We start from the raw sequence: 21,223 nt of genomic DNA, 5'->3' as shown, positions 1-21,223 counted from the left end.
CCCCTTCACTGGGCACACAGCGCTCTGACCGGACGCACCGGTCCAATTGACCGAACCCTGGACTCAGCGTCCAGTCCACTGATGGACGCCACATGTCACCAGCTTCAAATGCTGTTCGTCAGATTTCAACGGCTACGAAGCTGACCGGATGCTCTGGCAAAACTGACCGGACGCTGGAGCCTCAGCGTCCGGTCGAGTACAGTAAGGTCAAAAACCGGTTTTCCTCGACCGGATGCGTCCGGTCCACCTCGACCGGACACAGCCCAGCGTCCGGTGGTAAACCCTAGCCTCTGTACCGCCAGTCAATGCGACCAAACGCAGGCAGTCAGCGTCCGGTACTTTTGGATCCAGCGTCCGGTCACTTGACCGACGCTGGCATCTCCTCTGTTTTCACTTCTAACTTCTTCACCCTTGCTCCAATGTGCCAACCACCAAGTGTATCACCTTGTGCACATGTGGTAGCATATTTTCACAAATATTATCAAGGGTGTTAGCACTCCACTAGATCCTAAATGCATATGCAATGAGTTAGAGCATCTAGTGGCACTTTGATAACCGCATTCCGATACGAGTTTCACCCCTCATAATAGTACGGCTATCAAACCTAAATGTGATCACACTCTCTAAGTGTCTTGATCACCAAAACAAAATAGCTCCTATGGTTTATACCTTTGCCTTGAGTTTTTTGTTTTTCTCATTCTTCCATTCAAGTTTAAGCCCTTGATCATCACCATTCCATCACCATTGCCATGCTATGATCTTCATTAGCTTCTCCACTTGAAGTGTGCTACCTATCTCATGATCACTTGATAAACTAGGTTAGCACGTAGGGTTTTATCAATTCATGAAAACCAAACTAGAGCTTTCATTAGGGGATCCCTTACTATGGTCCCCGACAGTAGCCCCCGAGCCTCAGGGAGAGTGTGAGCGCTCTTCTTGAGGTTTCGACGAGACTTGGCTCACGGCAGCTCCTGATGGGATGATATTTTGTACTCGAGGCCTCGGTGGGTGCGCGTGAGCGCACCCGCCGGGTGTAGCCCCTGAGGCCCTGGAGGAGTGGATTTATTTCTCTAGGGGCTTTTCTCATGTTGATCGAAGGGTTTTTATTGCGTTTGCCGAATCCATGAGTGCGAGTTCGGGTCGCTGGGTCTCAGCTTGGTTGCAGGAAGAGTCCCCGAGCCTCTACGCGGAGCAAGAAGGCGATCAGAAGTTCCCCTGGCTTTTTGTGTGACCCTCGCGCATCCTTTTTGTTCTAAATGAGGGGTTGTTTGCCGAGCCCTCGAGTGCGATCCTAGGTCGCTAGGCCTTGGCTTGGTTGCAGGAAGAGCCCCCGAGCCTCTGCACAGAGTGAGAGGGCGATCAGGAGTTCCCCTGGCTTTTTGTGCGACCCTCGCGCATCCTTTTCGCTCAGAAGGAGGGGTGGAATATGTCAGGCTACCCTCGGTGGGCGTGAGCGGTGACACTTCCGGTGAGCTGTTATCGGGTAAGTCCGAGTGGAGGCCCGTGCTCCATTCAATAGGGGTCGGCTAGCGGTCTAGAGACGCACTCCAAAAGTTCTAGAGGGCTTCTCTAGTGGGTCCTAGGGCCGTTCGATTGGCCCCGGGGGCTCGGTGCCGCCCTACGGTGGGATCCCATTCAGAGACCTCCCTGCCGGTCATGGACACGACTTAGGACGTCCCAAGCGATCGCTTGCTTAGGCCTTGGCCATGTACGGGCTTGCCCATAGTCGTCCCTGACTCTGTTTGTCCTGGGGCGGCTGTCGAAACCCTCAGGGGCCTAGCCTTCGAACCCCTAGATCGTAATAGGCTCGGTGCCTTTTATCACGTTTTCCCTGCGAGTTCGAGTTGCTTGTCTTCGACCTGGTTGTAGGAAGAGCCCCGAGCCTCTGCTCGGAGCAAGAGGGCGATCAGGAGTTCCCCTGGCTTTTTGTGTGACCCTCGTGCATCCTTTTTGTTTGGAAGGAGGGGTTGTTTGCCGAGCCCTCGAGTGCGAGCCTAAGTCGCTGGGTCTCGGCTTGGTTGCAAGAAGAGCCCCCGAGCCTCTACACGGAGCGAGAGGGCGATCAAGAGTTCCCCTGGCTTTATGTGCGACCCTCGCGCATCCTTTTTGTTCGGAAGGTGGGGTTGTTTGCCGAGCCCTCGAGTGCGAGCCTAGGTTGCTGGGTCTTGGCTTGGTTGTAGGGAGAGCCCCCGAGCCTCTGCACGGAGCGAGAGGGCGATTAGGAGTTCCCCTGGCTTTTTATGCGACCCTCGCGCATCGTTTTCGTTCAGAAGGAGGGGTTGTTTGCCGAGCCCTCGAGTGCGAACCTAGGTCGCTGGGTCTCGGCTTGGTTACAGGAAGAGCCCCTAAGCCTCTGCACGGAGCGAGAGGACGATCAGGAGTTCCCCTGGCTTTTTGTGCGACCCTCGCGCATCCTTTTCGTTTAGAAGGAGGGGTGGAATATGCCAGGCTACCCTCGGTGGGCGCGAGCGGTGACACTTCTGGTGAGCTATTATCGGGTAAGTCCGAGTGGAGGCCCGTGCCCCATTCAATAGGGGTCGGCTAGCGGTCCAGAGACGTACTCCAAAAGTACCAGAGGGCTTCTCTAGTGGGTCCTAGGGCCGTTCGATTGGCCCCAGGGGCTCGGTGCCTCCCTACGGTGGGATCCCATTCACAGACCTTCCTGCCGGTCTCAGACACGACTTAGGGTGTCCCAAGCGATCGCTTGCTTGGGCCTTGGCCATGTATGGGCTCGCCCATAGTCATCCCTGACTCTGTTGCCCTGGGGTGGCTGTCGAGACCCTCAGGGGCCTAGCCTTCGAACCCCTAGACCGTAACGGGCTCGGTGCCTAGTTCCTTCGTCTGAAAGGAATCGGGTGGGGGATATTCCCCTCCCATTGGCAAACAATGGCGGGCATGCCTTTTGGGGTCGTTTCTTAGGGAGACGGAATGGCGCCTGCTGTCGCTGCGGTTGGAAGCGACGCAGTGTCTGCGGATGGGACGTTACCACGCGCGCGATTAATAAGGAAGAGGTGGACGCGTGGGCGGTTTAATCGGATCCGGATTAACTATGCCAGATCTGAGGGAAAGTTCCCCAATTTCGTCGCTCGTCCATTTCACCCCCTTCCTGCATAAATACGTGATGAGCCTCACCCCTCTCCTCCTTACCTTGCCTGTATTCACCTTTTCTACCCTCGAGCCGTCACTAAGAACAGAGAGCGCCGGGGAGAAGAAGGGAGAAGGGGGAGGAAGAGAGGGAGAGAGCAAGCCTTACCGCCGTAGCCGCATTCTCCACCATACAATGGCCGGCGGCGCTGTTGTCCTCTAGGCGGACCCTTGGGGTCTATCTGATGTATCCGTGGAGATGCTGCAGTTGCTCGTCGACGACGGCCTCCTCCGCCCGGTTACCGACCCCAACAGACCGGAGTGGATTGTTCCGAGGGGCGAGCCAGAGCCAAGGCCACACGATGGCTACATCATGAGCTTCGTGTCCTTCCACGAGCGTGGTCTCGACCTGGCGGTGGACCGGTTCATGCGGGCGCTCCCGCACTACTACGGCGTGGAGCTCCACAACTTCAACCCCAACTCCATCGCACAGGCGGCCATCTTCGTCGTCGTCTGCGACGGGTACCTGGGCATTGCCCCCCACTGGGAGTTGTGGCTCCACCTCTTCCGGGCAGGGCTCACCACCAAGCCGACGGGCACGACGGGCACGCGGAAGGTGATGAGGGCCGGCGGCTACACTCTCGAAGTGCACCAAGACCGGCAGTACCTCTACATCCCGGCCCAGCTCGCGTCGTCCAACCGTCGCTGGTACAACAGCTGGTTCTACCTTCGCAACGACGACGACGGACTTCCCCCCTATACTGGGTGGGTCCTGGAGAGCCCGCCGGAGAAGTGGAGGTACGGCGTCCTGGTGGTTGATCAGCCCAAGCTACAGCCGCTCCTAGAGGGACTAGAGAGGCTGCGGAGCCATGGCCTTACGGCGGCTGTGGTCGTGGCTGCCTTCCACCGCCGGAGGCTGTTGCCGCTGATGGCTCGGTGGTGGCGCCTATTCGACATGACACCGGATGAGCCGATCGAGGGCATCCGGATGTCTACCATCGCCGTCTCCGACAAGGAGATTCTACGTCGGGTGAGAGAGACGGTGGATGGGCGGCTGAAGAGCGGTGGTCTGATCCTATTCGCGATGTGCCCATCACGGGGGTACCTCTCCCTGGTAAGTCACACGCCGCTGTGGCCCCCGAGGCCTCCTCGTTCCTCATTGTTTCCTGTTCCCTCATGTCTGTTCGCCGTTCCCATAGGGGATGAGGGATGTGCGAGCCTCCCCGCCGCCCGTTCCCGAGGACACAGAGCGGCAGGCGATGAACTGGGCGCACGCCGAGGCGCAAAAGAAGCGGAAGGACGCCGATGAGGCAAAGCGCAAGAGGAAAAACTTTGAGCACGAAAAGCTGAGAAACGTCACTGGCAGCAGAGGCACGATGGCCTCCCGGTGGAGTCGTCCCCGTCACCGTCGTTGTTGGACTCCACGAGTGATGACGACGAGAGCGAGGCGGGGCGGGGTACCTTGGACCATCTCCCTGACGTCAGGAGGATGGTGCCCGGGGCGTCGGCGAGCAGCCCGGCGTTCCTAGGAGGAGGAGGAGAGGACGCCTCGGGGCCGGCGATCACCCGCCCCAAGGCTGAGGCTGACACGCCCGAGGTACGGGCGTTAGGTAAGCACGCCGTCAGCCCGGTGGGCTCAACGGTGGAGGTGGAGCAGGCGGCGGAGGAGACCCAACAACCTCCGCAGAGGGTCGAGGCGGCGCTAGGGTCCGACGAGGGCTGACCGACACCGACGGACATGGGGGCCGCGCCACCGCCGCCGCCACCGCCGTTGCAGAGGTGGAGGGACACAATGCCAAGGCGGTTGTGTCCCCGATCGAGGTAAGTGTCTTATCAGCGGAGTTGCAGCATCTCCCGGTTGTTCCTTGGTCGCATGTTGACCTTGTCAGTGCTCTGCCCTCAGCCGGAAGCGTAAGGCGGAAGTGCCCACCCTGGCGCCACGTAAGGCGCTCAAGGTGAGCACCAGCCATTGGGCAATGGAGGCGCAAGCCACCATACAACGTGGCGTGGCGTCGGCGAGGGCTGACCCGAAGGAGCCGATCGCCTAGGGAGAGGCTACCGAGGCGGCCACGAAGCAAGCAAAGGAGGAGGAGCCGACGCCCTACGAGGCCGAGGCCCGCGAGTCAAATAGGGCCAAGGCGCCCTCAGTCGCCGAGGCCCCTCGGACTTCCGAGGCCAAGGCGACGGAGGCCGGGGCACCCAGGACCACCGAGGCTGAGGTGGCGGAGGCCGGAGCTCTTGGGACCACCGAGGCCGGGGTGGCGGAGGCCAGCGTGAGCGCGACGAAGCCAGCGGCCCAGCAAGCGGAGATGGAGGCGGGGCAAGCTTCAATACTGCCCCCGGTCCAAGGCCCGCCGCCGTCGTAGGAGAGCGCCCAGGAAGTGGAGGTCCATTCGATCTCCTCCGATGATACTTCCCAGGGGAAGGAGGTGGCGGATGCCGAGGCGGCCAACACCGTGGAGCAGCCGGCTCCAACCTCTGGCGAGGGAAGCTTGGCCCTCGTGTGGATACAACCCGAGCCCCGCGGGTGGGATCACCCGTGTGTCTTGTGGCGGAGCCAGGACGACCCTGAGGGGGAGCCTCTGTTCGCTCTCGAGGATGTGGCCGAGGGGGCGCCTGAGCACTTTCGAGCAATACCGCCGTCTAGTGGAGCGGTCGCTGCGGACAGCGCTGTCCGTCATGGCTGACGATCTACCCGGCGTCGCCCAGGTACTCGCCTTCTTTTCTCGTGTGGTGTTGTCTTTTTCCCAAGTTCACTCGCAGCGCTTGACGTCCGTTCTGCCTATCCAGGAGCTCGAGGACCGGTCCCTTGGGAAGTCATTGTTCCTCTGATGGGAGAGGGGCGTCTGGGACCAGCTCCGGCAGCAGAAGGACCTACTTGCTGGTGCCAACGAGCTTCTATCGGCGCGGAGCGCGAAGGTGGAGGACCTCCGCCTTCGCTGTGCTGATGCGAAGGCCGAGGTGGCCACGGCTTGGGAGCAGGCCACCCCTTTGGCGGCGTGGATCAAGGAGCTACAGGAGGAGCTGACCCAGGTGGCTGGCGAGTGGGACACCTTTAGGTCTCGGGCCAAACAAGCAGAGGTCTCTGCCAAGGCCGTCGCCGGGCAGCTAGGGGCTGAGCAGGGCGCGCACCTACTGACGAAAGGTGCCTTGGCCGAGGCCCTCAAGGTGGTCGAGGCCCTAGCTTTGAAGGAAAAGGCCGAGGGTGAGTCCTGTTCCCCTCGTTTTATTTGTTTTTCTTGCGTTCGACCCCTAACCCCCCGATGTGATGCAGAGCTGGAGAAGGAGGCTTCTAGGGCGGCCGAGGCCTCTCGGGTCGAGGTCTAGCGCTGGAAAGAGAAAGCCGAGGTCTCTCGAGTCGTGGTCCAGCGCTGGAAAGAGAAAACTGAGGGTGAGTCCCGTAGGCCTTTGCCCCTGTTTGGCTTATTTCCTTTTGCGCTTAACCCCATCCTGCTTGTCTTAGCGCAGGGTTGGAGAAGGAGGTCACCCAGGCAGTCGAGGCTTCCGTCATGGTGCAGGCAGTGCTCGAGGCCGAGATCGGGGAGCACAATGCACTGCAGAGCGCCGCCCATACCACCTGCGAGTCCCTGGAGGTTGAGGGGGTCCAGTCGGGCAGCTCCCTTGGGAGCCGCTTGACCACGTTGAGCGGCCAAGTGCGCGAGCGACTCCGAGGGGCGCTGCACACGGGCGTCAAGCGTGCCCTAGCCGTCGTCTCCCGCACTACGCCAGCATCGACCTCGAGGCCATCAGCGATGGCTACGTCTTGGCTGAGGATGACGAGGAGGCCGAGGAGGAGGTCATGAAGCTGGCAGAGGCGGCTGAGGCCCGTGGCACGGCGCTGGCCAAGCTGTTTGAAGAGGAGGTGGTTCCTCCTACGCCGTCTACCGACGCTGGCAACCCTGAGTTCTGACCTGGGCCAATGGGGCCATGTAAACAGATTAGGATTTAGATTATTGTATCGTAACGCTTGTGGCCGTCGAGGCCTTTTTAAAGTACTCATGTGTATGCGCTTTTTAATCGTTTTTTACTGCATTTCCGAGCCTTTGCCCTCTGCCTCGTCTCTGAACATATCGCTTGCAAAAAACTTCCTCGAAGCCTAAGCTGCCCCTCGGGCAAAAGGTGGTGAGGGAGTGCCATAGCCCAGAGGCGTAGCCGTCTCGCGGCTCGGCCGGCCTTTTGGCCCTGAGACAGACTTTCGGTCCTTAGGTTTTTTACAATCGATTTGTCATGGCACGCTAGAGAGTTTGGCGTAGAAATTTTTTCAAAAAACGATTAAAAAATGGTGCATGGGACTTCGGGGGGGTCCCCCCTTCTAGCCCCCGAGGGAGGCTCGGTTCTATAGAGGCAGAGCTGAGTCTTGTTCGAGCCCCGTGGTGGGCACCTCTGCAGAGGCAGAGCCGAGTCTCCCTTATAGCGTTATCGTAACGCCGATCCCCCATTGATGGGCTTGGGGGTTTCTCAAAAATTAAAACAACTAAAGAACGCTTCTTTATTGTATTTCGAGAAACAATGTATAGAATGCTTGGGAATTTAAGGGTAGAAGCGACGTAGCTATTCTATGTTCCAAGCGTTGGTGAGGATTTTGCCCTTCTCATTGGCTAGCTTGTAGGTCCCGGGCTTCAGCACTTGGGCGATGATGTACGGCCCTTCCCATGGCGGGGTCAGCTTGTGGCGGCCCTTGTTGCTCTACCTCAGTCTCAGCACCAGGTCACCTACCTTCAGGTCTTGGCTTCGAATGCGCCGGGCTTGATAGCGTCGTAGAGCTTGCTGGTACTTGGCCGAATGTAGTAGCGCAACATCTCGGGCTTCCTCAAGTTGGTCGAGGGCGTCCTCGCGGGCAGTACGGTTGCTTTGCTCGTTGTAGGCCTGAAGCCTCGAGGAACCATACTCCAAGTCAGTGGGGAGGATGGCCTCGGCCCCATAGACCAGGAAGAACGGTGTGAACCCCGTGGCTCAACTCGAAGTGTTCCTGAGACTCCAGATGACCGATGGGAGTTCGGCAAGCCATTTCTTGCCAAATTTCTTCAACCGGTTGTATATTCTTGGCTTGAGGCCCTGTAGGATCATGCCGTTGGCATGTTCTACTTGGCCGTTTGTCCTAGGGTGTCCTACGGCCGACCAGGCCACACGGATGTGGTGATCATTGCAGAACGTCAGGAACTTGTGGCCGATGAATTGTGTCCCGTTGTCAGTGATGATGGTGTTTGGAACCCCGAACCTGTGGATGATATTAGTGAAAAACAACATCGCTTGCTCGGATTTGATTCGATTGATCGGACGAGCCTCGATCCACTTGGAGAACTTATCGATCGCTACTAGCAAATGGGTGTAGCCCCCGGGGGCCTTCTGCAGAGGCCCAACCATGTCGAGCCCCCACACGGTGAATGGCCATGTAATGGGGATGGTTTGGAGGGCTTGGGCCGGGAGATGCGTCTACCACGTGTAGTACTGGCATCCCTCGTAGGAGCGTACCAACTTGGTGGCGTCAGCAACCGCCATTGGCCAGTAGAACCCTTGGCGGAAGGCGTTTCCGACGAGCGTCCGAGGCGCTGCATGGTGCTCGCAGGCTCCCGCGTGCAAATCCCAAAGTAGGGCTTGGCCTGCCTCGGTGGTGATGCATCGTTGGAGGACACTAGATGGGCTTCGCCTATACAACTCGCCGTTGCTGAGGACATAAGTTTTGGCTCGTCGCGCAAGCCATCGGGCTTTGGTCCTGTCAGCAGGAAGCTCTCCTCGAACGAGGCAATCAAGGAACGGGACTCGCCAATCCGTGCCCTAGTTGGCCTCGGGAGGCTCCGCGTTGACTTCCATGACCTCGGGCTCGGCCAAAGGGGTCTTAGTGACAGGGGGGCTCGGGCCCTATGGTGGGCTCAACCGGTGGGCCCTCTTCCGTCGCCGAGGCGTAGTCGATGGAAGGCTTGTGGAGGTCTCTGGCGAAGACGATCGGGGGGACTAGGGCCCATGCCGATGCCATCTTTGCCAGTTCGTCCGTGGCCTCGTTGAATTTTTGCGCGATGTGGTTGAGTTCGAGACCATCACTTGTCTTCTAGGCGATGTACCAACTTGCAGTACGCCTCCATTTTGGGGTCATGGCAGTTCAAATCCTTCATCACTTGATCGACGACGAGCTGCGAATCGCCCCATACGTCGAGACGCCGTACTCCAAGTTCAATGGCGATCTGCAAGCCGTTGACGAGGGCTTCGTACTCAGCTGTATTGTTGGAGGTGGCGAAGTGGAGCCGAACCATGTAGCACATGTGTACTCCGAGGGGTGAGATGAAGAGCAGACCCACGCCTGCCCCGGTCTTCATCAGGGACCCGTCGAAGTACATGGTCCAGCATTCCGCCTAGACTTGAGCAGGTGGCAGTTGGGTGTCGGTCCACTCAGCCACAAAATCGGCCAAGACCTAAGATTTAATTGCTTTCCGAGGCGCAAAAGATAGGGCTTTCCCCATGAGTTCGACGACCCACTTGGCTATCCTACCCGAGGCCTCCCGGTTATGGATTATCTCTCCTAGGGGGAAAGACGACACCACGGTCACCGAGTGGGACTCGAAGTAGTGACACAGCTTGCGTCGAGCCAAGACTACGGCGTAGATCAGTTTCTAGATGTGGGGGTAGCGTGTTTTGGTCTCGGAGAGCACTTCGCTGATGAAGTAAACAGGTCGTTGGATGGGTAGAGCATGCCCTTCTTCGTGCCTCTCGACTACTACGGCCACGCTGACCACTTGGGTCGTTGCAGCGATGTAGAGTAAGAGGGTCTCACCCTTGGCCGACGGTACCAGGACGAGAGGATTGGTGAGTAGTGCCTTGAGTTTGGCGAGAGCTCCTTCGGCCTCGGGGGTCCAAGAAAAGCGTTCGGATTTCCTCAAGAGGCGGTACAGAGGCAAGCCTTTTTCGCCAAGGCGCGAGATGAAGCGACTCAGGGCCACAAGGCATCCCATAACCCTCTGCACTCCTTTGAGATCTCGGATTGGTCCCATGTTGGTCATGATCGAGACCTTCTTCGGGTTGGCCTCGATGCCACGCTCCGAGACTATGAATCCTAAGAGCATGCCTCAGGGGACCCCGAAGACACACTTCTCGGGGTTGAGCTTGATGCCCTTCTCTCTGAGGCATTTGAAGGTTATCTCCAAGTCATTGACGAGATCACTGGCCTTTCTAGATTTGACCACGATGTCGTCCACGTAGGCCTCGATGGTTCGCCCGATGTGCTCGCCAAAGACCTGGGTCATGCACCGCTGGTATGTGGCCCCTGTGTTTCTAAGGCTGAATGGCATAGTCACATAGCAGTACATGCCGAATGGTGTGATAAAAGAAGTCGTGAGCTGGTCGGACTCTTTCATCTTGATTTGATGGTAACCAGAATACGCATCAAGGAAAGATAGGGTTTCGCATCCCGCAGTGGAGTCAATGATTTGGTCGATTCGAGGTAATGGAAAAGGGACTTTTGGATAGGCTTTATTCAAACCGGTGTAGTCTACACACATCCTCCACTTCCCATTTTTCTTCTTGACTAATACAGGATTAGCTAACCACTCTGGATGGGACACTTCCTTGATAAATCCGGCCACCAAAAGCTTCTGTACCTCCTCGCCGATGGCCCTGCGGTTTTCCTCGTCGAATCGGCATAGGCGCTGCTTCACCAGTCTGGAGCCGACCCAGATGTCCAAGGCGTGCTCGGTGACTTCCCTCGGTATGCCCAGCATGTCTGAGGGACTCCACGCGAATACATCGGCATTCGCACAAAGAAAGTCGACGAGCACGGCTTCCTATTTGATGTCGAGGGTGGCGCTGATCCTCAGGGCCTGTTCGTTAGATTAGGTGGGGTCGACCGGGACGAGTTTGACGGCCTCCGTGGGCTCGAAAGTCCCGGCGTGACGCTTGGAGTCAGGTGCCTCGCTACCAAGCTGGTCGAGGTTGACGATGAGGGTCTCGGCCTCCACGAGAGCCTCGGCGTACTCGATGCACTCGACGTCGCAGTCGTATACATGCTCGTACGTGGACTCGACAGTGATGACGCCGTTGGGACCTGACATCTTGAGCTTGAGGTAGGTGTAGTTGGGGATCACCATGAACTTGGCGTAGCACGGACACCCCAGGAAGGCGTGGTAGGCCCCCTTGAACCCGACCACCTCGAAGGTGAGGACCTCCTTGTGGTAGTTGGAGGGAGTGCTGAAGCAAACGGGCAAGTCGATGCGCCTGAGGGGTCGCATGCGTTTCCCCGGCACGATGCCGTGGAAAAGGCGCGGCATCACCCCGGAGTTGCGACTGGTCGAGCTCCAGGGTGTTGGCGTAGAGGATGTTGAGGCCGCTGCCTCCGTCCATCAACACCTTGGTGAGCCGAGTGTTGCTGATGATGGGGTCGACGACGAGTGGGTACTGCCCTGGGTTCAGGACATAATCCGGGTGATCATCCTGATCAAAGGTGATCGCCTCCTGAGACCAGTCGAGGTACCAGGGAGCGGCCACCTTCACCGAGAAGACCTCCCGGCATTCCCTCTTTCGCTGGCGTGCCGTGAGGCACGCTGAAGGCCCACCAAAGATCATGAAGGCATTGTGCACCTCGGGGAACCCATCGTCCTTATCGTTGTCCCTGTCACCGGCGCCCTTCTTCTTGGCATCGTCGTAGGGGAGCCCGAGCTTGGCATAGTAGCGTCGGAGCATGGTGCACTCTTCGAGGGTATGCTTCACCGGGCCCTGGTGGCAAGGGCAGGGCTTCTTAAGCATATTGTCGAAGAGCCCGGGGCCCCTAGGGCCTCGGGGATTCTTGCGCTCTGCGGCCTTGAGGACCTCCTGCTTCCTCTGGCGACCCTTTTTCTTTTTCTTGGGGAGGTGGGGAGCTGAGGCCCCGGGGGCCTCGTCCCTCTGCTTCCCCTTGGCATCGTAGTCGGGGAAGATGGCCCCGACGGCCTCTTTGCCCGAGGCGAAGTTGGTGGCGATGTCGAGGAGCACGGCAGCCGAGGTCGGCACGTTCCGGCCTAACTCTCGGACCAAGTCTCGGCAGGTGGTGCCAGAGAGGAAAGCCTGGACAATTTCCGAGTCACCGTTGCTGGGCAACTCGGTGCATTGCTTGGAGAAACGTCGGATGAAGTCTCGGAGAGACTCGTCTGGCCCCTGGCGACAACTCTTGAGGTCCTAGGAGTTCCCGGGGCGCACGTATGTGCCCTAGAAATTCCCGACGAAGACCTTTACCAAGTCACGCCAGTTATGGATCTGTGAGGGAGGGAGGTGTTCGAGCCAGGCTCGCGCCGAGTCTGACAGGAACAAGGGGAGGTTGTGGATGATGAGCAGGTCATCGTCCGCACCGCCTAGCTGACAAGCCAGGCGGTAATAGGCCAGCCACAGCTCAGGGTTGGTCTCACCGCTGTACTTCATGAGGTTGGCCGGTTGGCGAAACTAGGCCGGGAAGTGAGCGCCGCGGATGGCCCTGCTAAAGACTCAAGGACCAGGTGGCCTAAGAGAGGGGCTGCGGTCCTCCCCACTGTCGTAGCGACCGCCTCGGTGCGGGTGGTAGCCTCGGGTAGGCCCCTCGTTGTCGTGGCGCCGTCGCCTGCTGACCACATCGTGGTTGCCTTGTGCCTCACGTTGGTCGCCAAGGCGATCGTGCACCGAGGGGGGCCTATTGGCCGTTGGTGCCCAAGCAGGCTCGGGACGAACCGAGGCCTCTCTACCCTGCCGAGGCGATGCCACAGGTAGTTCTGGGGTGCCTCCATGGCATCTAGAGGCGGAGCTTTCGGCCTGTTGTACCGCGGTGGTCTCAAGGAGGTCTCGGAGCTCGCGGAGCTCGCCGTGGGCCAGTCGCCCCTTCGTGGTAGAGGGCTCGGGCATAGTCCGGAGTAGCATCGCCGCTGTCGCGACGTTCTGGCTAGCGCAATTGAAGATAGGGGGTTGCTCGCCCCCTACATCGTTGTTGATGCGGTGGTTGACGTCGCGAGCCCTCCGCCAGGCTAGTCCGCCATCACCATGACCACGCTGCTCTCGCTCGAGGGTGTCTCGAAGCTGCTGCAGAAGGAGTCGGTCTTGCTCGACCTTGGCCTGGAGCTCACGGAGCTGCTCCAAGTCAAGGCATCAAAGTTCCTCGTGGGCGGGGTTCTCGTTCCGCACCACCAGGAGCTCGTCGTGTGGAGGTGTGGCGTCGCCTGCCCCCTCGCGGAGCGGGGAGCGGTTGTGTGCCCCTTCGTCCTCATCGCTCGCTCTCGGCATCCCGAGCCCGATGTGGAAGCACTCACGAGTGGGGTCGTAGGTGCCTTCGTCATCGGAGTCGGAGTAGCCGAAGCAGTAGTCGCTTGCGGCCATGAAGCGACGCATGGTTTTAGGGTCGCGAAGCCCAAAGAAGTCCGCTTCGGCCCACGCCTCATCCTCCTCCGAGGAGTTAGCGTGGGTGTGGGTCGAGGTTGTGGCGTCGAGGTCGAGGGCGAAGCGCTGGTGGCGTCCTGAGGACTCCGCGTGAGTGAAAGCGTAGGCAGAAGCGTAGGTGGCGGTGGTATTGCCAAACCCGAAGGGGTACGGGGATGGTGCCGTCGCCGGGCTCCGCTCCGCCGGAGGCGACTCCTCAGGACGTGGCGGGGCAGAGCTTGATGACGGGGCATCACCGCGTGCCATCGGCATCTTTCCCTTGCCTAGGCTTAAGCTGGACAGGTTCCCAACCAGGGACCCCATACCAACAGCCGAGCATGGGATACCGACGGAGCGCGGTGTGTCACCCTGAGCTTGCGTGGTGTCAGGGTGGTCCCGCTCACATTGTGCCTGGCGAGCGCGACGAGAGCGGCGACTCGAGCGCCGTCTGCGCCTGGGCTGCTGGTGCGTGATGTTGTCGGTTGGTGGGGCTCTAGGTGTGAGAAGTACCATATCGTACTCAGATCCTAAAGACATGAACTCTAGGCTCCCGAACCAGATCACCGTGCCAAGACGCATTGGTCGTACGGGGTCTGCCATCCGGAACTTGTTGGGATGACGAAGCTGACATGCAGTATAGCCCCTACCTGGCGCGCCAACTGTCGGTGTTTTGGACCCGGAGGGTCCTCAACCAACTAGTGAAATGTACTGCGTGCCCCTAATCCCGGATGGTGATGCAAAGAGACACAAGGTTTATACTGGTTCAGGCGATAGGTGCCCTACGTCTAGTCTGAGAGATCGATCTTGTATTTCTTGCACCGAGATGCTCGTAGTAGGGGGTTACAAGTAGGGCGAGAGAGGGAGCTAGCCCCAGGTCTCTGCGTAGTGGCGTCAGTCACTCGTTCGTCTGTCTGTGTGTGTCTCAGGCTATGTCTGTGCGTGTGAGCGTCTATCTGTGTTCGTCCGTGTTCGTGAGTTCGTCCTCTCGTCCCTGGAGACGGCCCTGGTCACTCCCTTTTATAGTTAAAGGGAGGACAGGGACGATACATGTGTTCGTCACATGGCGTTTTGTGAGCGGAGATGGTGTGTCCGAGCCCTGTAGCTTGTCAATGTGGTGGCATGGTCGATAGAGCGGTCTTGTCCTTGATGCACTGGAGCGACGCGCCGGTCACGCCCGATCCTGTACGACGTGGGAGCTCCAGTGATAGCTTGACGCAGGGCATGGCACACGCTATGGACGACGTGCCGGTCGCTGTATGTTGACAACGTAGAGAGCCGAGGCCTAGTTGGTGCAGAGGCCGAACCATCGTGGGGGGCTCGACGGGTGCGAATCCCGAGGCTGTCGAGACCCCTGAAGCGGATGGCCGAGACTCGGAGGGAGCAGTTGGTCCTGTACACTGATTCCGAGGCTACAGGTACCCGGACTTGACTCCCCACGCCGCACTGTCCTCGGAGTAGGGGTTAGGTAGCACAACGCAGTACGAGTGTCAGTCGTGGGCACAGTGCCGAGCACAGCGGCCGGTAACCCCTGCCCCGTCCTGTCCCGGACGGCATGGTGCTGATGCGACTCCTATCTCGTCGATCACTCTGCTGTGTCGAGCCGTCGTTCGGCTGACGTCGCGGGAGTGGTTGGGCGCGCTAGTTGGACATGACGTTCTGTCAGGGAAACCGGTCGAGGCGGAGGCGACAGGGTTGTCGCCGAGCCGGCCTCAAGCGAGACAAAGAATCGGTTCTCTGTCCGAGGCCTTACGCGCGGGGCCTCGAGCGAGACGGAGAATCGATACCCCATCCGAGGTCTTACGCGCAAGGCCTCAAGCGAGGCGGAGAATCGGTTCCCCATCTGAGGCCTTACGTGCGAGGCCTCGAGTGAGGCGGAGAATCGGTACTTCGTCCGAGGCCTTACGGGCGGGGCCTCGGGTGAGTCGAGATACTGTTCAAGGTGGGCCGATCGGTCCAGCCGAGCTTCGGATAAGGTGGGGGTTTGCCGGTAGTTGTCTTTTGGCTTTGATTTTTAAAGGGTCTAAGCGATTTTTTTCGGCTCTCGCTTAGGGGACCCCTTACTATGGTCCCCGACAGTAGTTTTATGGAACATTCATATCACACTACCCCGAGCCCTGACTAAGCTCTGAGGGCAGCAAAAGGAAATATGCAGTCACTTGCAGTTACATGAAGTCCACATTTCAATTGACTACAATCTTTAACAAAGCTGAAGTAAAATTTATATTGCTTGAATCAATATCATTGTTGACAAAATTTCAGATAAATTTACTCAAACAATGGGCCAAAGATCAGAGAAGTAAAAGTAAAACTGTTCTCCACTGTCTTCAATGAAGAAGAGTAACTGCAGTGGAGACGAGGATCTTCATAATCTATATTGGAAGAGTGGCCATAAATCAAACTGAATTGGATCGTGTCCTTTGAAAATAATAGTTCACCAATGATTTCATAGCACAGACAAAATAGCAAGGAAAGAAAACAGTGCAAGGACAGATAACTTCATAAAACAAATTGTTGAATGATTGCAAGGGAGGTGCATACTTCCTCTTTCTGTTGCCCATAGCATTTCTCATGTCATTCTTCGGCATATTAGTGCCTGGAGTTCCCACAAATTGCATAGGAGACATTGCAGATGCACCACCTGCTACCACAGGTGGCATAGACGATGTTGGTGCAGGAACAGGTGGAGCTACAGGTGTCGGCACTGATGCTGGTAAGGGCAATGTAGCAGGCGCTTGTGATGGTGCAGGTGCAGGAGTTGGTTCAGGAGGAGGGCGTGGTAGGATGTGCTTCAGTCTGTTATTCCTGTAGTTTTTCCAGAAGAAATATTGCTGACTATGAGCAAGCTCCTGTCAAACAATGAGTTGGTAGGTGTTAATCTCTACCCTTATAATACACTACTTCAAATTATCCTAGATCCACCCAACAATTACCCACTCTATAGTCATGACCTTAACTACGTCCACACCAGTATATGCCCCCAGAAATACACCACCCTAAAAACGTAAGAACCAGATTAACTCTCCTCCATTCTCTCTCTTTACTCGACCATATCCGACGATCATCCTTCAATGGATCTCCAGGAACCAGCAACCCCCGCGCCCCAGCTGCCAACGCCCGCGTTCCCCGACCACGGTTCGATCCCGCCTCAGGTTTTCTTTTGCCGCAGCCACCACGCTTTTTCCCAAAAAAAAAACAATGCAAGCCGGGGTCAGGAGACGGCGGCAGCGCCTCCACGGCATTGGAGGAGAAGTAGCGGGCGAGGCGATGGTGCCGCGGCCAGGAGGTCGGGGCGGCCTGGATCTGCCACCGCGCTGCCTGGATGGAGGGATGGAGGCAGAGCGCCGCCCCCAGGACGGCGCCGCCGCCGCCGCCGCCGGGGACGAGGCCGTGATCTCTCCCACACACGCGCGTGATAGGGCAGGCCGTCTTCTCAGTGGAGGAGATCCTGAATCCCTACTGGGCCATGGCCGTCGCGCGAGCCTCTTCCTCTGGCCGCGTCCGCCATGGCCGGCCCTGAGCCCAGGCCGCACGAGCTCCGGTGGCCGGCTGTGAGCCCTGCCCGCGCGAGCCCGGCCGCACCCCACGCGTCGAACCCGACGCGCCGTGGCTCTGCGCCGGCCACGCGCTCACCGGATCGCCCTTGGCCGTCGGCCCACTCTAGCCCTCCCTGTCCCAAGTTCCTAGCTCGAGTCCCTCGGCCGTGGCAAGGAGAGGACACCAGGGTCAGATCCATTATTCAGAGTAAAAAATTAAAGATTTCGTTTTCTAATTTCCTTCTGTTGAGATTGGGAGCAATCTGCAGCTAGCACTTGTGGAATCATGTGACGCGGGCGGCGGCAACGGCTGCATAGCAGCACAGGGCCTTGATGCGGAGCAGGGGAGGACGTCTGGCGTCCGTCAGTGGCGGGCTGGGGCCTCGTGAGCTGGGCGGCTGGAGGCGTGGCGAGCCAGCCACTGTTGCGTGCGGCGGTCGATGGGTAGCGGCGGCAGGAATTTTGCGCTTCAGTGATCTATCCAAGCGGCACTAGGATTCCGTCCAGGAAATTGGAAGACAGAACGGAATCGGCTTCGCCTCCAGTATCTCTCTGAACGGCGCCAGCACTCCCGTTGCTCTGTGTTGGTGAGAAAATTTGTAGGCAGAACGGAATCGGCTTGGGTCAGCGATTTCCATGATGTATTCGATGCAGGTTTCTCTCTTTTCCCTGTTTTCCCCTTAGATATTATAGCCCACAAATCTCCTTGTCAATCAAAACTAATATAATCCTTGTTGACAGCGAAGTCAATCTTGCCAGTTATGAATCTTGGTCTCGCTGGATTGGAAATGACAACAGGGATCCAAACTTCATCCGGATCTGCTATTTGCTATTCTTAGGTAAGATTTGTTGCTATATTTTTTTCTCTGATTATTTCTACCTCTTTTACCTACGGCTTCATATTTTGCTAGATTGGTTTGTTGTGTAAGGGGACTTCATTAGTTTATGCTTAGATCTTTAATTTCTAGGTGTTCATTTTAGTGTGTGTTCTATGTCATTAAAGATGTATTTCTGTGATGGATTTCTAATGTACAAGTCTAATTTTTTTTATAGGATAGGCTATAATTGATGTGTGTTCTCTCTATTCAAATTGGAGCTGGTGTTTATTTGGAGCTTAGCATTATATTGCATTATATCTTGGTTTTACAATGTACTAATTTTAGCTTTTGTTGGTTTTGCAGAATATGGATTCTTTCAATATTAAATCAGACACTGTTGAAAATTTAGATGTCCGACATTTAAAGAGATCATGTCTGCATGGAAAGATGAATAACTACAATTGCCACCAAGAAAGGTAAAAACCATAAATATTTATATTAGTTTTATATATAATAGTTTTCTCACGTAGACGATGCTTATATGTTAAATAATCATTTATTACAAACGCGATGGCTATAACTCAGAAAACAATTTTTGGGACATAGACTTTGAAGGAAAATAAATGTGAAGACAACTTACCTAATGGAGTTCAAGACTTCATTAGATGTATAAAAAATACTCAGATTTAGAGATAATCAAATAGCTTCCTCATATATTTTTTTTATAATGTAGACGATTTATTTATGTACAATTATTAGAGGACTTGAAACTGTTGATTATCGAATCAGTCTAAAATCAATTCTTACCCTATGGCTGTGCTTTAGTTTATCCTCTGCCTTTCCCATACATGTGTGACTCATTTGAAGGGCTCTGCACCCTCAACAAAGTGGTTATATTTCTTCAATATCTAAGAGGATTTTGTCTTCTGAAAGGAGTATCTATATATTGCTTAGTAATCACCATGCAATTTAGCACAAGGGTTGGCAAGCAGAATGACTAGCTGCTACCGAAAAGTTTCCTTGGTGACTGCAACAATGCACTACTGAAAACTGGATCTACATAAGAGCATACAGTCATTACGGACTTTGATTCACCTCGCTCACAGAATTTGTACAAAGCACTGAAGAGATATGCTCTGTGGCGGTGAACCATAATTTTCAACAGCCTACATCAGTGAGAGATGAGTCATGAGTCTTTAATTGCATTTGTACAGCTGACTAATCGCCGCCGACACTGCAACAAGATGTTTTTGCTACAATAGTACTTGGATTATTTACATCAGGAAATTAACTAACAATTTGTGAAGTTCTTGAACTTCATGCTAGCTCATTTTTTGCACTATTTAATTTTTTTTGAACAATAAATATAGACAATGGATGCTAACTTGAATGTAAAACTGTATTTTTTCCCCGTTTTTCCTCGATTCCGAAATTTGTGAGAAAGTTTCAATACTTCTGGATGGATCAAGTTGGGTTTGGTTTCTCGTGATGGTGTGAGGATGTGATCCAAATTCCAGTTTCTGGAATTTTGTTTTGGTGCAGATTGGTTAGCTTCTGTTTCCTGTGTTGTTTCTGAAACGATAATGTTTCATGAACAGAAGCACCAGAATGCATCGATCAGGTTCAGTGAAGGAGCGACACACTGATTTTTGTGAGGCTTAGCAGGGTCTATTCAATTTAATCACAGCTTGCTTATGCTGGGCCACTTAACCAAAATTTTGTTGTGCGTGCCTTCTGTTCCATGATTTTACTCAAGGAATACCAGATATTAGAAGGCCTTGCTAATTATTGGTCATGTCATATTTTAGGCAGGAGTTTATCCTAGACTGGGGGCAGGGGTTATTTTGAAGTCTCAAGTTCTTAGTTTGAATCATAATATTGTTTTGGTTGTGGGCTGTGCAGTTCCTGTTAACTTTATTAGGTATGAAAAATATAGGCAAGGTCTTGGTCTGCAGGGAGCAGATCAAGAATTTGCTATTTGGTAGTAGTAGATTACTTGCAGTGTGGGGCTATGAATGTTATCCTCTACTCAGGTTAGGGCTTCCAGCAGGTTCACTTCTTCTTTGTGGTACTGTGGCTTCTGTATATTCATATAAGATTTCAGTGCTAAACCTACAGGAGCTTTAGGTAGTTTTGTCATGATTCAGGAGCATTATGTAGTTTTATGATCATAACACCATAGCGTTAGCACATGCAATATACTATTGTGGAAAAGTTGAACTATGAAAAAAATTCATTGTTAGGTTGTTTCATGTGCATTCCCAAGATAAAGCCGTGGCGTTAGCACGGGCATTATACTATTCATATAAGATTTCAGTGCTAAACCTACAGGAGCTTTAGGTAGTTTTGTCATGATTCAGGAGCATTATGTAGTTTTATGATCATAACACCATAGCGTTAGCACATGCAATATACTATTGTGGAAAAGTTGAACTATGAAAAAAATTCATTGTTAGGTTGTTTCATGTGCATCCCCAAGATAAAGCTGTCAAGGGCCTCAAACCCCTGACTGGCCGGACCTCGGCTGCGCAGTTCGTAGCCGCCGTCCGTCACGCCGGCGAGGTTATGCCCCTCAGCCGTCGGCTTGTAGAGAGATAGGGAGGTTAGGGATAACTTTTCTGCTTAATCCAAGATGGTTCTCACGTACAGCATATATGGCCCTTGGCCTAAACAAATGGAGAAAGTTCTCCTTAATTCTAGGATCAGCCTAACAAGGAAACAACCACCAGCCACACAAGGCAACAGCCACCTAGCTTTCCTCCTAGCCACTCGCCTGCCCCTCCTGGCTCATGGCCGCGCGCGCCTGTCCCTCCTGGCTCATGGCCGCGCGCTCAGCGTCCCTACGGACGTCGCGGGCTCTTCTGCGCCGGCTGTATGTGCGCCCGCACATGACATCTCTCCCGCCGTCGAAGACCAGCTCGTCCTCGAGCTGAAAATCAGGAAACCGAAGACGGAAATCGTCGAAGTCCTCCCAGCTTGCGGACGCCGCTGGTTCATCCTTCCATTGGACCAGCACCTGACGCACACCGCGCGCGAGCCGAGCAGCAGCTATCTTGTCGGGCACCGGCAGCACAGCGCCGTTGTGGGTGGCCGGCAGCGCCGGGGGCGAAGAGGGCGGCGTGCCGACGAACTTCTTGAGCACCCCGACGTGAAACACATCATGGAGACGTGCCCCCGGAGGCAGCTCGAGCCGAACAGCCGCGGCGTTGATGATCTCCACCACGCGGTACGGCCCGACGAACCGGGGCTTGAGCTTGCCGGAGGTGGTACGTGGCAGGGATGCCGCTTGACGCTGCCTAAGCCGAAGGAGAGCCCAATCATCGACTTGGTACTCCACCTGCCGGTGATGCTGGTCGTAAACACGCTTTTGGACCGCCTGGGCCTGCTCGAGACGGTAACGGACGTCGTCCAGGAAGGCTGCACGTTCCTCCATCTCCTGGGCCACCGCAG

General features: G+C 55.8%; 1 protein-coding gene across 2 annotated transcripts in view; it reads right to left on the bottom strand.

Moving 5' to 3' along the window:
- The window catches only part of LOC136527711 (mediator of RNA polymerase II transcription subunit 31-like), a 37,881-nt gene that overhangs the window by 10,950 nt on the left and 5,708 nt on the right, over positions 1 to 21,223 (bottom strand). The window contains exons 5-6 of one of the 2 annotated variants that reach the window (XM_066520532.1): positions 15,961 to 16,268; positions 15,581 to 15,791 (exon numbers count right to left, since the gene is read on the bottom strand). In XM_066520532.1, the coding sequence (XP_066376629.1) occupies positions 15,785 to 15,791; positions 15,961 to 16,268 (315 nt within the window). In that variant the 3' untranslated portion in view covers positions 15,581 to 15,784. Of the gene's footprint in view, positions 1 to 15,580; positions 15,792 to 15,960; positions 16,269 to 21,223 lie in introns of those variants that run through there. The other variant, XM_066520522.1, reaches the window with a different exon arrangement.

The sequence above is a fragment of the Miscanthus floridulus genome, chromosome 2, assembly GCF_019320115.1.
Source record: "Miscanthus floridulus cultivar M001 chromosome 2, ASM1932011v1, whole genome shotgun sequence".
Taxonomy (NCBI): Eukaryota; Viridiplantae; Streptophyta; class Magnoliopsida; order Poales; family Poaceae; genus Miscanthus; species Miscanthus floridulus.
This window is presented reverse-complemented; position numbering and strand designations above follow the sequence as displayed.